This window comes from Ruditapes philippinarum, unplaced genomic scaffold (genome assembly GCF_026571515.1).
Source record: "Ruditapes philippinarum isolate M1 unplaced genomic scaffold, ASM2657151v2 ctg58_1_1_1_1, whole genome shotgun sequence".
In the NCBI taxonomy this organism is placed as follows: Eukaryota; Metazoa; Mollusca; class Bivalvia; order Venerida; family Veneridae; genus Ruditapes; species Ruditapes philippinarum.
The window spans coordinates 146,820-163,756 of record NW_026857083.1 but is presented as its reverse complement, the minus strand read 5'-3'; the positions used below and the strand labels follow the sequence as shown (position 1 = coordinate 163,756).

The 16,937-nt window shown below is 32.9% G+C and overlaps 1 protein-coding gene across 4 annotated transcripts in view; it reads left to right on the top strand.

The window, feature by feature from the left end:
• The window catches only part of LOC132748717 (neurobeachin-like), a 144,602-nt gene that overhangs the window by 9,085 nt on the left and 118,580 nt on the right, over positions 1-16,937 (top strand). For all 4 annotated transcript variants that reach the window (XM_060738330.1, XM_060738332.1, XM_060738331.1 and 1 more), the window contains 16 exons: positions 69-177; positions 2,249-2,401; positions 2,934-3,102; positions 3,679-3,821; positions 4,171-4,268; positions 5,539-5,631; positions 6,204-6,312; positions 7,491-7,572; positions 8,046-8,169; positions 9,779-9,971; positions 10,567-11,081; positions 11,707-11,860; positions 12,417-12,597; positions 13,290-13,468; positions 15,530-15,637; positions 16,305-16,458. In XM_060738330.1, coding sequence (XP_060594313.1) covers positions 69-177; positions 2,249-2,401; positions 2,934-3,102; positions 3,679-3,821; positions 4,171-4,268; positions 5,539-5,631; positions 6,204-6,312; positions 7,491-7,572; positions 8,046-8,169; positions 9,779-9,971; positions 10,567-11,081; positions 11,707-11,860; positions 12,417-12,597; positions 13,290-13,468; positions 15,530-15,637; positions 16,305-16,458 — 2,564 coding nt within the window. The remainder of the gene's footprint in view (positions 1-68; positions 178-2,248; positions 2,402-2,933; positions 3,103-3,678; positions 3,822-4,170; positions 4,269-5,538; positions 5,632-6,203; positions 6,313-7,490; positions 7,573-8,045; positions 8,170-9,778; positions 9,972-10,566; positions 11,082-11,706; positions 11,861-12,416; positions 12,598-13,289; positions 13,469-15,529; positions 15,638-16,304; positions 16,459-16,937) is intronic.

Here is a 16,937-nt window from a genome sequence, read left to right as displayed (position 1 = left end):
TCAGTTTATTTGTTTCATAAAAATCGGACCTAAACCATTTGTATGGTATTTTCTTCATGTATTTTCAGTGCCAATCTTCTAGGTTTACTGTACAATTTGATAGAGAGTTCATACACTATACATCAACAAATGGTGCAGAATAAAGGTTTCCTAGTCATAGGTCATCTCTTAGAAAAGGTAAAGTACAAAAAATGTTCTTTATAATGTTGGGTTAGATAGTATTTGATAAATTTTGGTGAAGTAATATGTCCCTCATTAATGTGGGTTCGAATCTAGTCCTGGACATTGGATTCTTTCATGAGAAGAAGCTATCCAGCTTGCTTACAGAAAGTTGGTGGTTTTACTGAAGTGCCTGTTCATGCTTGAAGTAATGCAGGTAGGGGCACCTGAGGTATTTCCCTACCAGTAAAACTGGAAAGTTACCATATGATGGTGGAAAAGGTACAGTACAAGAATTGTCCTTAGTAACTTTCCAGTTATGAAGTATTTTATAATGTTTGACTATGTAGTATTTCATAAGTTTTAATTACACTATAGATAGACTTGAAAGGAACCTTAAATGTGGACATTCAATATATATATCATAAATGATCAATTTATAAGAACATGTATCTTGTAGGTGCACTGTATAAGAATATGTATTTTTAAGTGCATTTTATAATAATATGTATTTTTATGTGCACTTTATAATATGTAGTTTTAGGTGCACTTTATAAGAACTAGTTGTTTTAAGAGCATTTTATAATATATATTTTTACGTGCACTTTATAACAATACGTATATTTTTCGGTGCACATTAAAAAAATATGTATCTTTAGGTGCACTTTATTATAATAATAGTTATTAGTCCCCTACCGGTTTAACCGGAGGGGACTTTAGGTTTACCCTCCGTCCGTCTGTCTGTCTGTCCGTCTGTCTGTCCGTCTGTCAGTCCGTCCGTCCACAAAACTGGATCCCGCGATAACGCAAAAAGTACTGAAAATATTTTTATGAAACTTGATATATGGATAGATGGCAGTATGGAGATTATGCACGTCTTTTTTTTTTCTTCCTTTAGTCCCCTACCGGTTTAACCGGAGGGGACTTTAGGTTTACCCTCCGTCCGTCTGTCTGTCTGTCCGTCTGTCAGTCCGTCCGTCCACAAAACTGGATCCCGCGATAACGCAAAAAGTACTGAAAATATTTTTATGAAACTTGATATATGGATAGATGGCAGTATGGAGATTATGCACGTCTTTTTTTTTTCTTCCTATGTTGAAAATTCTGGTTGCTATGGCAACAAATAGCCTGAAAATATGGCAAATTTAACACATAAACTGGATCCAGTGATAACTCAAAAAGTACTGAAAATATTTCTATGAAACTTGAAATATGGGTAGATGGCAGTCTGGAGATTATGCACATCTTTTTCTTTTCTTCCTATGTTGAAAATTCTGGTTGCTATGGCAACAAATAGCCTGAATTTCAAGATTTCTGATTTAAATTTTTCAGCTTTTTCACTATATGTTCTTTATTTCTTAAGCTGTTTACTTCAAACTTTAAATATAAGTTTCTGGTCATCAACCACATCATATGTGACAAGGTTTATAACTCTAGCACAAAAAATTCAGTATTACCTCCCTTGAACTTAGATTTTTTAGGGGAAAAAATGTTGTCTTTTTTAAATAACTTCTTTATTTCCTAATGTATCTACTTCAAACTTCATATATATGTTTCTTATTATCACTCGACATTTTTGAGAAGGTTAAATACTCTAGCAAGACTATTTCCAGAATTATGTCCCCCTTGAACTTAGATTTTTTTCGAGAAACTGGTATTTTCACTCCAACTTCTTCATTCCTTATAGGATTTACTTTAAAGTCCGACATCGTAATAATATGACACGGTTGTATAAACATAATTTCCTTACTAAGCATGGAAACTTAACACATTACTGTGATATAGACAAACTTATTTTATTATGTTTTGTGGTCGATATTTTCAAATACAGACTTCATCCTCAAATTCATTATAAATGGCAATACACAGGAGTGTATGACAATTAAAGAACTTTTTGAGGGACCGGTAGGGGACTACTGTATTGCCCGCAATACTATCAAATGCTTGTTTTAGTTGCACTTTACAATAATAATGTTTTAGGCATACGTTATATCAATATTTATTTTAGGTGCACTTAATAAGAATTTTTTAGGTGCGCTAAATATATACCTTATAGGTATACTTGTTGATTTTAATCTATTTTTTCCAGTCATCTAGAGATCATGTTACTCCATCTGTGTTAGAAGTTTTCCTCAAATTGACAGATTACCTGGTAAAGTGTCCATCTGGGGGAACACTACTCAAACACTTGTTTGATCATATTCTCTTTAACCCTGCCATTTGGATACATTCTTGTATGGAGGTAAGTCTCATATAACATACTTGATGAATGCTGGTTGATCAGTGAAGGTATTTGGATGGTATAATATCTGGCAATGTATGTCATTGTTCATAGTTAAGATATTGATGGATTGATGGATTTACATACAAAAAGTTTGGCAGAGGAAAAAAAAGGTTGACGGGGGTCTGTATGCTCAGTGCCTGAAAGGGCGGATGCACCCTTAATAAACTTACAACACACACACAAAAAGGTTGACGATTCTAGAATTTGATTAAGTTTTTACCTGCTGAATTTCTTAAATGGACTTGTCCAGCTTTCATATTTGGGACTGTCCTTTGTCATAATTTGGGATGTCAAGGTTAAATTTGATTTGCAAGTTTTGGTAAGTTAAAATGAGTTACAGCAGCATTTATCTATTTTACTGTTTAAAAATGTGGGTGATTTTTTTATCTACAAGTAGAATGAATTTAATTTTATTAAAAAATACAATTGTTAATAAAGTTTAATTTAAATTATCACTTATTTGTTATACATGTATTGTCTTCTATTACAGGTGCAAACAAAATTATATTGTTACCTAGCAACTGATTTTATCAATGATGCTCAGATTTACAACAATATTCGACGTGTTAGTGCTGTGCTGCAAACCATGCATACCCTCAAATATTATTACTGGGTGATCAACCCTAAAGACAGGAGTGGTATTACACCAAAAGCTGTAGGTAGGTGTCAGACTGTAATCCTATATAAAATGGGGCCTTTTTCGAGGAATTTTCAATTTGTCTTTTTTTGTTTGTAACGAATTTTTGATGATCTTGGTGGTATGGTATGTATGAGCACTCTTTAAACAAAAATTGATGCTTAAACCAGAAAGATTGGCATAATTAGTTGGTTAAAAGTTTAATATTGTTCAGAAAAGAAGGTCTGAAATTTGACATTCATTTTGATTTTATTCTTATGATGATGCTGTTACAAAAGTGGTGAAAAATTCATAATCTGAAAATTTTAAAAATAAAGAAACATCATGGTAAAAGTGTTTTATTATTATAGTCATTACTAAAAAAAGGCTTGGTATAGTCTAAGAAATCAAGACTTTCCAAATCATTAACCCAAGCTCTCTTTGCAAGAAGATTTTACTCTATATGAAAAACCTGGTACTCTTATTGTCTGTAGCATATTTTTCTTCCTAATGGTAATTACAATAGAGCTAATTTTAAAGACAATGATATCACAGAACCATATTTATGATGTGTTTTAGATATTGTAGTAAATACTTAAATGTTATATTATATTGACAGATGGTCCTCGACCCGAGTATGATGAAATCATCAAGCTGAGGTCATTTATGCTGCTGTACATTAAACAGTTGTTACTGAAGGGTCAGGGAGTGCAGGAAGATGAACTACAGAGTATGCTGAATTATTTATGTACACTACATGAGGTAAGCACTGATGTCATGTTCAAAATTGTGTGATCTATCTATAGTGCTTTGAATTTATATCACAGAGACAATTAAAATGAATGAAACATTCAATCATTAGAAAATGAATCTAATGATCCTTTGTTGCCCTTATTACATTGGAGATAGTGCCTTAACATACATAAAACAATAATGATGTTCAGCTGCTTAAATATGAGAAGGAATAAGCCAAGTTTGTTTTACAGCTCAAATTTTTAGAACCCGTGATATCATAGGAATGGAGTACAATTATATATGACTGTGAATTTGACATTGATGTTGTGAGTTAAGATTCATGATGTATATTGTTACATATATCTGTTTAATACAGGATGATAACTTGGTAGATGTATTAGAGTTACTTGTGTCATTGATGTCAGAACATCCTCAGTCTATGGTCCCTGCCTTTGACAGGAAGCAAGGTGTTAGGTAGGTACTTTCCATATCTATTTGGAAAGCTGTTTGATGTTATAAACTCATGCTGTTCTTGTAGTATTTCATCAATTTATTAGGTTATTCCTACATGTCATGATTTTAAAATATGAGCTGCGTCATGACAAAACCAACATAATGGGTTTGCGACCAGCATGGATCCAGACCAGCCTGCGCCTCCGCGCAGTCTGATCAGGATCCATGCTGTTCGCTTACAAACAGTATAACAAGTAGAGAAACTGATAGCGAACAGCATGGATCCTGATCAGACAGTGCGGATGCGTAGGCTGGTCTGGATCCATGCTGGTCGCAAACCCACTATGTTGGTTTTGTCATGACACGGCTCAAATATGTCTTGTGTATTTAAAGTAAGATGTTGCTTACTTTACTTTATGCATGGCATATACGATAGTTAAACATTTTGTGATACTTTTGCTGAGACAACAAAGAAGACCTGTAGATTGTAAAGACTAAGATAATGAGAAAGGAAAAAAATATACAGAAAAGATATTTTTGATACACTTTTGTACCGGTTCTACCATAAACCATTTTTATTATCACTACTACCTTTAACCATTGCTGTTACCAATACTACACTTAACCATTGCTTAACTGAATTTATATAATGGACTTGACCTGCTTTGATTTGGAATCGTTCATTTTAAGTGTTCAATATCAAAAATGCTTAAATTAAGTAACTAACAGTAAACAGTTTGGTCATGTTGCATCCATGAGGAGACTGGTCTTGCTCTATAGCAATGGCAGGTCTGCCTATGGATTTGTCAAGCTTGTACAAGCTGAAATTTCTGTGTTGATCTCAGACATTGAGTCTAATGGTCATTTGTCTCTCAACACTGATTCAGAATTCTTGTGAGATAAGGAGTTGGTCACTTGTTGAGAAGTTGGTAAGCACAGGTTAGTAATCCAGGAAAGCTGAATAGGTGGATGGTTCGCCCAGAAATGACAAAACAAACTACAGTGTTGACATAGATAAATTATTCTCACTGCTGACATTCAATTAGCTAAATAATAATACCTAAACATAATATGTGACATTGCTCCCTTAGTAATAGGGCCTGTTCCATTGGCATGTTATGCACATGTACTCACATTCCTTTTGTCAGACTATAATGAATTCAACTGATGAAAAACATCTCTGTTTTATAATGAAAAAGTAGCAAATTAATATTAATCTTATTGTAATGTAATGACTCTGTGTATATTGTAAAATCTAAATAAAATAACAATAAACTCATTTATTTTACAGAACTGTGTTCAAGCTTCTAGCATCACCAAATGAAGATATAAGAATCAAAACATTGAAGTTATTTGGTTTCTGGCTCAGTAGAAGTACACCAAAGTATGATAGCTTTTAGATTATTCTTATGTTTGGTAGTTATTGATTTATATTGCATATATCAATTGAATCCTTATGAAATTACTTGTGATTTTTACCAGTCATTGTTATGATGTTATGAGTTAAAATCTTGGTAACCAATACTATGCTTTAAATCATCCAATCTGGACAAAACCATTCATCTTTTTTAGGAAAAAAATTCCTGCATGAACAGACTGAATAACAAACAGTTCAGACCATGATCAAGTGGCAGAGTTGTGCTAGCTAATCTTGGTCTGCTCTGGTTGCATGGGTATATTCAGAATGTATGAATTGTTTCATTTTGCCATGAAAACAAATAACTTAATCATCTGATGTCATGTAATTTCTTTTGTTGTTATTCAGAAGAAGGATATGTAAAACATGTAAAAAGAAATAAGTTTTACCCCCCCCCCCCAAAAAAAAAAAGAAGAAATTATTATTTATTATATGGCTTATTTTCATATCATATTAGCTCGTAATAATCACATAAAATTCTGCTATAAGTATACAATGTATATATAATAGTTGAGAAGCATATATATTTTGTTATTCAGGAGAAAACAGGATTCACTGGCCCAGCACAATTTATTTTCACTACTTGGTGAGAGGTTACTGCTCAATGATCAACACATTACCGCAGCTACATACAATGCCTTGTTTGAGGTAAATACTGTTACATATAATGCCTTGTTTAAGGTAAATACTGATACATATAATGCCTTGTTTGAGGTAAATACTGTTACATATAATGCCTTGTTTGAGGTAAATACTGTTACATATAATGCCTTGTTTGAGGTAAATACTGTTACATATAATGCCTTGTTTGAGGTAAATACTGATACATATAATGCCTTGTTTGAGGTAAATACTGTTACATATAATGCCTTGTTTGAGGTAAATACTGTTACATATAATGCCTTGTTTGAGGTAAATACTGATACATATAATGCCTTGTTTGAAGTAAATGCTGATACATAAAATGCCTTCTTTGAGGTAAATACCCATACATATAATTCCTTGTTTGAGGCAAATACTGATACATATAATGCCTTGTTTAAGGTAAATATTATAATGCCTTGTTTGAGGTAAATAATGATACATAGAATTCCTTGTTTGAGGTAAATAAAGATATGTGTAATGCCTTGTTTGAGGTAAATGATGATACATGTAATGCCTTGTTTGAGGTAAATAATGATAAATGTTATGCCTTGTTTGAGGTAAATACTGATACATATATTGCCTTATTGAGATAAATAATGATACATATTATTTCTTGTTTGAGGTAAATAATGATACATATAATGCCTTGTTTGAGGTAAATACTGATACATATAATCACTTGTTTGAGATAAATAATGATACATGTAATGCATTGTTTGAGGTAAATAATGATAAATGCTATGCCTTGTTTGAGGTAAATACTGATACATATAATGCCTTATTGAGATAAATAATGATACATATTATTCCTTGTTTGAGGTAAATAATGATACATATAATGCCTTGTTTGAGGTAAATACTGATACATATAATGCCTTGTTTGGAATAATAATGATACATCTAATGCCTTGTTTGAGGTAAATAATGATAGATATATAATGCCTTGCTTGAGGTAAATAATGATAAATATTACGCCTTTCTTGAGGTATATAATGATACATGTATTGCCTTGTTTGAAGTAATAACTGTTTATATACAGACTGAATAGCAAACAGTGCAGACCATGATCAGATGGCATGGTTGTGCTGGTTGATGGTGGTCTGCTCTGGTGGCACATGTATAATCAGTGACCATCAGCAGTGAAAGGGTTATACAAGAGATTGATTTTTCTTTCATTTTAGATGTTAACAGAAAGAGTTTGCCTTGAATCACACAAATCAAAGCATGAGGAACCTGAGAGTCATTTTAGGATAGAAAATTCAGGTAAGCATGAGTGTGAATGCTCATGATCAGAACCTAATGCAATTTTATTTCCATTCAGTGTTACTGAAAGTTATTATATTCTTACATGATAAGATATGTTCATGTACATAAAAGGATTTTCAAGTCATACTACAGTGAAATGTCTATGTGGCAGCAGCCAAATGGTTAATATGTCAGACTTGTAATCTAGTTATTGCTGGTAGCATAGGTACACTCCATGTCAGGTGCAAGCGTTATTTCCATTTTACACTTATTGCTAAGTCCTGGTTGGTTCCTAGTGTTTCTATAAGGTTGTGAATTCAAACACTATTGAAGTAAAAAAAAATCTGTGCAAACTATATGTCTTTTTATCATATTTTAAAAGATTAACTGAAAGTTATAGTCACAGTGATGTAAGTTCACATAATGTTTATGTTTGAAAACATGCAGTTAAGTTATTATGTTTGTATTTAATGTTTATGTATTTTTTACAGCATTATTGAAAGTTGTTGCCACCATGATTCGGCAGTCCAAGCCAAGTGCGGAGATTTTGGAGGTGAAGAGAACATTTCTATCAGATCTTACGATACTGTGTAAAAACAACAAGGAAAATAGAAGGTATAAAATCCCACTTTATGATACCACACATAAGCAATGTAATATCACCTTAATAGTTATAAAGATTTCTGTCAGAATCACACAATGAAGTTTCTTTTGGGTGCAAAAAGAATTTTATGTTTCTTATCAGTTTATAAATACTTTCATGGACTTTGTTCCAGGTATACATTCTCCATATGCTCATGATTTATTGATGCTTTTCTAGTTTTTTTATGCCCCCGGGCATATAGTAATTGAACCGTCCGTCCGTCTGTCCATCCGTCCGTCTGTCCGTATGAGGTTAACCTAGAACGGCAAGTTGGATTTTTCTTAAGTTCTACCTGTACCAATGGCTTCATAATTTACACTTACTTATCAATACAATGTACATGATATTGCCAAGTTATATAAATGTGCCATCCATTTTCCCAGTAATTTCCCTTCTTATCACTTTGAAAATAGGGCCTTGTATGGTGAACCTATTCCGCCAAGTTGGATTTATAAAAAAATTTCACCTAATTACTTAATTTATTTAAAGATATCTTTCATATTTGGTAGGTGGATACCTTTAGTTTAACGGTCCTCTATTTTTTTGTGGCATTAGGCGTCTCTAGGTCAAGGTCACTTGTGTAAAAAAATAAATCTAAACATTTCAGCTCATACAGCCTTTATTTTTAAGTTAATGTCTTTCATGTTTATAATAGTCATACCAAGGGAGGTCCTCTTCCTTTTCCTTTAGTAAGGGGTCGTTTGGGTTAAGGTCAGCAATGTCAAAAATAGATTTTTTACACTTTTACAGGTGTATTAACCTTATTCTATCGACAGATGTCTTGTATATTTTGTAGGAACAAAAAATTGAGGTATTCTCATTTGGATGGAGGTAGGGGTCACTTGGGTCAAGGTCACCAGTGCTAAAAATAGATTTTTACACTTTTGCTCATACAGCCTTTATTTATTGACATATTTGTATTATAATTGCTAGGAAGATAACTTACATGGTATTATTCCTTTGGATGGAGTTAGGGGTCAGTTGGGTCAAGGTCAACAGTGCTAAGAATAAATTTTTACATTTTGCCCATACAGCCTTTATATATTGACAGATTTATTTCATATTTGGTAGGAGAATAAGTTGCATGATATTCTTCCTTTGGATGGAGTTAGGGGTCAGTTGGGTCAAGGTCTTCCATACAAATTAGCTACTTGTTAATTTATTGACAACAGTGAGCGCGGGGGCATTTGTGTTTATCAAACACAGATTCTTGTTGTTGTTTTTTTAATAAAGGCCTATATGGAATGGTAACTCATTTCAAGTTATGATTTCGCGGAAGCATTAAAATCAGCAAAATAACATGAAAATTGCAGACTCGGTTTGATTGAGTCTGTACATGAGGGATAATGAAAAAGTGCAACAACCCTCACGCCCCTTAGCGCCGACTTGAGTGGTACTCAATTTTCAACACTTAAAAGTGCTGAACTCATTGATCCAGGAGGACCAGAAAAATATAACAACACTAAATGTTTGATATGCTATTGTTCACCTTTGAATAATGTTGTAATATATTAAAGGTTTGCTTGTTTTCAATATATTATTAATATAAATATGTACAGAAAAATTCCTGTTTTGTTTTAGGACTGTTCTTCAGATGTCAGTTTGGCAAGACTGGTTGTTCTCTATGGCTTATGTATACCCCCAGAATCAGGATCAACAGAAGATTACAGAGATGGTGATGGCATTATTCAGGATGTTATTACACCATGCCATTAAGTTCGAGTACGGTGGATGGAGAGTGTGGATTGATACGTTAGCTATATTACATTCCAAGGTAACTATTTTATTTATTTTGATATTTATGCAACTGCTTGATTGATATGAATGGTTGAATTTGAATAGCTAGTCCTTCACCTCTCTGTGAAGGAAATTTTTAGGAACTAAGAAATAGATGTGTAAAAAAGCTATCTAACGTTATCAGTTCTTTCAAACAATCCTTTAAGCCTTAAGTAGTCCTTAACTGAGTCATTTGGTAATATTTAATGACAGAAAAAAAGAAAACAAATAAATCATTTAGTTCAGCTAAATTTATAGTTAAAGAATGCTAGAACTCGAGAACTAAAATTTTCAGGGTTAGTGCTTGCTTTAAAAGAGCATTAAAGGTTTTTTGTGGTTATTTTGTAGTGTTTGATATCTCTAATGAATTGGTTGATTTGGAATTATACAATGTTTCATCTCTATGTTATTATTTGTATATATAATTGTGTATTTATTTCTGTCAAATTTCTGTAAAGCTGTATTCAGCTTAGACTGTTTTGATTTTAAAGATATACTGCCAAGATATATGATTATTTAGGAAAACATGTCTTTCATGTTGCAGAAAATTGAATCCTATTAAACATTATTGATGATTTGTTTCCTATTTATAGGTAGCATATGAGGATTTCAAGCGTCACATGGCAAAGATGTACAAACAATATGACAGACAACGTGTGGACGATTATGCTGATCATGAGGAGAGGAACAGACAACCAATCAGCACAATATCTGGTGTTTCTGACACTGAACTCAACAAACCTGTTCCTAAATCTACTGTCAAGGTCACAGAAATAGAAGAATCAGAGGCAGCAAACACTGTAAAACCATTGAATAATGAAAGTGAGGCTGGAGCCAAAACTGACCAATCAGAGAGCAGTAAAGCTGTAAATGGTGAAATTGAGGCAGACAGTAGTAAGAATGGTGTACATAGTGCTGCTGAACATCAGAGAGATAGACAAAAGATGCCAACAAGGACAGATTCAACGAGAAGTGGGCACAGAATGTTCAGCTCCGGACCTAGAGCGCCACCCTTTAGGATACCCGAGTTCAGATGGTCATATTTACACCAACAACTCTTAAAAGATCTTCTGTTCTCCATAGAGACTGATGTACAAGTCTGGAAAAGGTATTTTACTTTGTAATGGATTTGTGAAAAATTTGTATAGGTGGTGTAAAAATTAGCAATACTTTCATAACAGAGATTCCAATACTTTTAGTGTTAAGCCAGTATAAGATGGCACTTTCCAGTAAATTCTTTCATTGCTCACTTGGCTTGTGGCTGAAACAATGACACTGATGAAATGGAAAAATAATACTGTTGAAATACACTGTCAGTGTATTATTGTTCGTTGAAATTTAAAAATTATAGAAATAGATATATTTTCAGTTAAGTGAATTGAAGTGTTATTTTTCCAATAAGAAATTTGCTTTGATTGCTTTAAATTAGCATTAAATTTAAATTGTGTGCTCAAGAGAGAGTTTTTTTTATAAGTTTCATATTCTTACTAACATTAATGTAAGTTTCAAGGTAGTACCTTATCTTGTACATATAGATCTAAAATTAAAATTTTCAAATATCAAGCAAGAATCAAACTAACCTAAAACATGAAAATCATGTAAATTGCCAAAAAAAAAAATGTACAATTTCTATATATAGGTATTGTTTAATTTATATAAATTATCCAGCAAATGTTGGTGCAATATATAACAAGAAAGATGAATTTCAGTTTTTCTTTAATCTCTTGTTTCAGTCATACAACGAAAACTGTGATTGATTTTGTGAATTCGGGTGAGAACAATATTTATGTAGTGAATGTTACACATATGATCTCCCAGTTAGCGGACAATCTGATCACATCATGTGGAGGTCTCCTTCCTTTATTGGCAGCAGCTACTTCTTCTAATGTGAGTAAAGACATTTATTATAATGGACTAAAAGTTACAGGGTTATTTCACCTACAAGACAGGTTTTTTGTATGTGTATATCATGCAGAAGTTTCTACCTTTTACACTGGTGCTTGAAAAACTCATCTCACACCACCCTGACAGAGCCTTGTTACCCTAAACATAGCCATCAACAGATACCCTTGAGCTAGATATTCTAGTCTGTACTGGCAATCTGTTTATGAGTATGACTATTTTGTTAAAGCTTACTGCAGCACAACATGCTGACCTACTATGATCACTCACTGTCTTGTCTGTTAGACCACAATTCTTTTAAACAATATGAGGAAGCTATCCAAATAGCTCATGATAGATTGATGGTTTACAAGTGTGCTGGCTTGTAATTGAAATATTGACCCTGAGGGGTACCTGAGGTTTTCCTTCACTAGTTAAGCTAGACTATCAGCATATCATCATTTATTCCAATTATATAGTTTTGAACTCGGTAAAAGTCATAAAACTGTTTCCTTCAAATTGCGTTTTAATTTGTTACACAGCTTTTGTGACTATATTTCAGGGAGAGGTGGAGATTTTAGAACCTACGCAAGGTCTCAGTATAGAACAAGCAGTATCAATTCTGTTACGAATCATGAACTTGACGGATATTCTCGTGTTTGCTAGTTCCACAACATTCGCTGAACTGGAACAGGAGAAAAATATGCCAGCTGGTGGGATATTGAGACAGTGTCTTAGATTAGGTAAGTTTTTTTTTTAATTGCCATGTTTTTGCTCATCTGTTTCAAAGAAAATATCAAGCAATAATGATTGCTAAGTTGTTGTTGTTGCCATAGGCATGCAAAAACTTTAACGTGGTCCATCATTCAAACATTGTAAAATGTATAAGTATGAATGCTTGCTTATCATAACAAGATACAGTTGTAAGATAAATTGCATTATACTGAATTTAGGAGTTATGGCCCTTTTTATTTTAGAAAACTTACAAAAACTGGTTATTGATAGTCGTTGTTCTTAGCAGGCTAGCATTTACACTGCATCTGATGCTTTTTTAAATAATACATTACATGTTTTTTTTTATGTAACGAAGCATTATAATAATCTTTAGAGGCCTCAGAAGCTGTGTTGTTAAGGTTGGTAATTTCCTGCTGGGACTTAAATTCTTTTGTATAAGGAAGCTATTCAGTTGGCTTATAGAAGGTTTCTTGTTCTGATCAAATGCCTGCTTGTGCCTGAAATGAGAATTGGTTTACTTTAACCCTACTAAAAAAGGTCACTAAATCTACCTAGATTACAAGGTACCTGGTAACAAGTGTTAAATTAGGGCAACATGGCCGTCAGTTTTATCTTAATTATTTAAGGGATAATTGAACTAAAAATAAAACAAGAGTGCAATAACAGTGACTGTCAACTAACATAAAATTTTGTCTTCCAGTTTGTACTGCAGCTGTAAGAAACAGTCTAGAAGTGCGTCATCGTGCAGTCCCCCCTACCCCACCCACTCCTACATCTACAGCTCATCCATTAGCCGGATATTCCAGAGACTCATCTGCTCAGAATGGAACTACAGATCCTATACAGGCATTGATTGAAGGCTCACACCCTACCAGGAAGGTTTGTATCAGATCATGTGATTTTCTTGTATGAATTTGTATGAAATATGATTACAGAAAAGCATAAAAGCTTCTTTGTCCTTTTGCATTCCTTTTGTGATTCAACTTATTTACCATTTCTGTTTGAATTTCATTTGTTACTAGTTTTGATGAAGAGGTATCTTGCAGGGGTTCCATTATATTTTGACATTATGCCTGGCTACTTTGTGATAATGAAACCTTTGCATTGCATAGACTTAGACCTTTTTGAGGTTCTGTGCCAAGACTGCAACTTGGAAAATTGGTCAGTATTGCCAATTTTCTTGACAAACCTTTTGTCTTAAGAGCTATCTGCTGTTAAATTATAAACAATTTTAGAAACAGAATCCTTATATCAAGCTTCTTATGATAGAGTCTGGTCAGACTGCTTATCATCATTTTAGGGTTATGTCCTTCTAAATTTATTAGGAGTTAAGCAGTGCACTAAGGTGACGATATATATGCTTGCAGTCTGACTGTCAGTTGCTATACAGTGCTGGCATATGCCTGTTTCTTTGGGCCAGCTTTTTATGCCCCCACAATGTGGGAGCATATAGCGTTGCACTTGTCCGTCCGTCCGTCCTTGTCTGTCAGTCAGTCCGTCCGTCCCGAAATCTTGTGAAAGCAACTCCTCTTAAACCAGATGGCAGATTTTGCTTAAACTTACAGGGATGAACAACCTTAATGTGTAGATGGTAGTAAAGGAAGGAATTTTCGCTGCGACCAAATTTAACAGAATTATGGCCCTTTGTTGATTTTTTCACTAGATACTATGTAGAAATTTTATGAACGCAACTCCTCTTAAACCGGATGGCAGATTTTGCTTAAACTTACAGGGATGAACAACCTTAATGTGTAGATGGCAGTAAAGGAAGGAATTTTTGCTGCGACCAAATTTAACAGAATTATGGCCCTTTGTTGATTTTTTCACTATATACTATGTAGAAATTTTGTGGACGCAACTCCTCTTAAACCGGATGGCAGATTTGTTTAAAGTGACATTATGCCCATCCAAAGTTATATAGTGGGTGAACGGGTGAAGCTCAAAATAAGTTTTCATATTGCCATAAATCCTTTCAATTTAATATTTAAGTTCACATAAACAATAATTTACACACAGATCCAAATGAAATTTCTGTAACGATACATTAGAATTTACCTACAACCCTTAGTTTATAAAAAGAGTGGGGCAGTCTTTTTAAATTTTAGGCAGATTTATAATTTTCTCCTAAACATTTTCTAATATCAACTATTGGTGAAACACCATTTTGACAGTCAATCTTTTGAAATATAAAATCAATTAAGCTCAACTTGACTATGAAAATATGAGCATAATGTCACTTTAAACTTACAGGGATTAAGGTTGGATGAATAACCTTAATGTGTAGATGGCAGTAAAGGAAGGAATTTTTGCTGCAACCAAATTTAACAGAATTATGGCCCTTTGTTGATTTTTTCACTAGATACTATGTAGAAATTTTGTGAACGCAACTCCTCTTAAACCAGATGGCAGATTTTGCTTTAACTTCCAGGGATTAACAACCTTAATGTGTAGATGGTAGTAAAGAAAGGAATTTTTGCTGCAACCAAATTTAACAGAATTATGGCCCTTTGTTGATTTTTTCATTATATACTATGTAGAATTTTTTTTGAACGCAACTCCTCTTAAACCGGATGGCAGATTTTGCTTTAACTTCCAGGGATTAACAACCTTAATGTGTAGATGGTAGTAAAGGAAAGAATTTTTGCTGCGACCAAATTTAACAGAATTATGGCACTTTGTTGATTTTTAGTTTTCAACTTGTGGCACATGTAGTCCAAAAAATATTTGACCTAGTGGCGTGTTGGGGCATCCGTGTCCTATGGACACATTTCTAGTTTCTTACTAGCTTTTTGAAAACATAAACATAGTGCGTGTTGCAAAAAAGTCTGTTAAACAGAGGTCATTCAAAGTCAGATTTGCTTATGTCAGTTGCAGTTTAGCCTGTGATTAATAAATCATGATTATACAGTTTATATGATGTGCACTGGTATTATTTTTCAGAATATTGTTGAGAATTTGAACGAACAATTGTCGCCGATCAAAGATTTTGACAAGCTTTTACAGGACATGGATATCAATAGACTGCGGGCAGTCGTTTATCGTGATGTGGTAAGATACATAAACACTAAGTTAGTCATATATTTCATTAAGTTAGTCATTTATATATTTCATTAAGTTAGTCATATATCTCATTAAGTTAGTCATATATCTCATTAAGTTAGTCATTTATATATTTCATTAAGTTAGTCATATATCTCATTAAGTTAGTCATTTATATATTTCATTAAGTTAGTCATTTATATATTTCATTAAGTTAGTCATTTATATATTTCATTAAGTTAGTCATATATCTCATTAAGTTAGTCATTTATGTATTACATTAAGTTAGTCATATATCTCATTAAGTTAGTCATTAATATATTTCATTAAGTTAGTCATATATCTCATTAAGTTAGTCATTTATATATTTCATTAAGTTAGTCATTTATATATTTCATTAAGTTAGTCATATATCTCATTAAGTTAGTCATGAATATATTTCATTAAGTTAGTCATATATTTCATTAATTCTGTCCGCTCTGAATAGTTATTACAAGCTATTCTTTTAGTTACTTATGACAACAAAATCTTATTTACAATAATGAGTTCAACAGACTAATGATCAATAGAAATAAGAAAAAAATAGTTAGAAATTTTCACAAATTATTATTCAGGAAAATATTCTATCTTGCCATTGTTTTGCATTTATTTTATGAATTACATGGTATGTTTGTAGGAGGAGACAAAACAGGCCCAGTTCCTAGCTCTTGCTATTGTATATTTTACATCAGTATTGATGGTATCAAAATACAGAGATATCCTTGAGCCTCCAAGTCCAGCCCAAACACCGAGTCAGATGCCACGTCGAAGCTCTAACCATACACCTTCAGGTAGGTTTACGGGGAAATAATTTTACAAAATAAAAATATTTTGAATTGGTGTGTAATGATTTATTAAAAACTACAGAACTGAACTGGCATTTATTCATCAGTGACAGGGTAGAATTTTGTGGCTAATCTAAAAAAATGAGTCATTTCGCATCATGCATTCCAATTTTCAATTAGTACATTTCCTAAACTATAAATATATTTTCCTGAAGGTTGATAATATGAAGATTTTTTCACTGAAGGTATGCTCTTTTAAAGAAACTTACACATAATGTTTATGCAATCAATATGGTATTGTAAAGAATTTAAAGATATAATTTCAAAAGTGGACTAGATGTGATATTAGGATTAGTTTTCTGGTTTTAAGTTTGTGGGTGCTGGGTAGCATGTGCATAAAAATATATCCTTGAGCTAAAGTTTGTTATTTAAAATTTTAGAAAATAAAACACAACTGTTTGAATAGCAATATCGTATATGCTGTT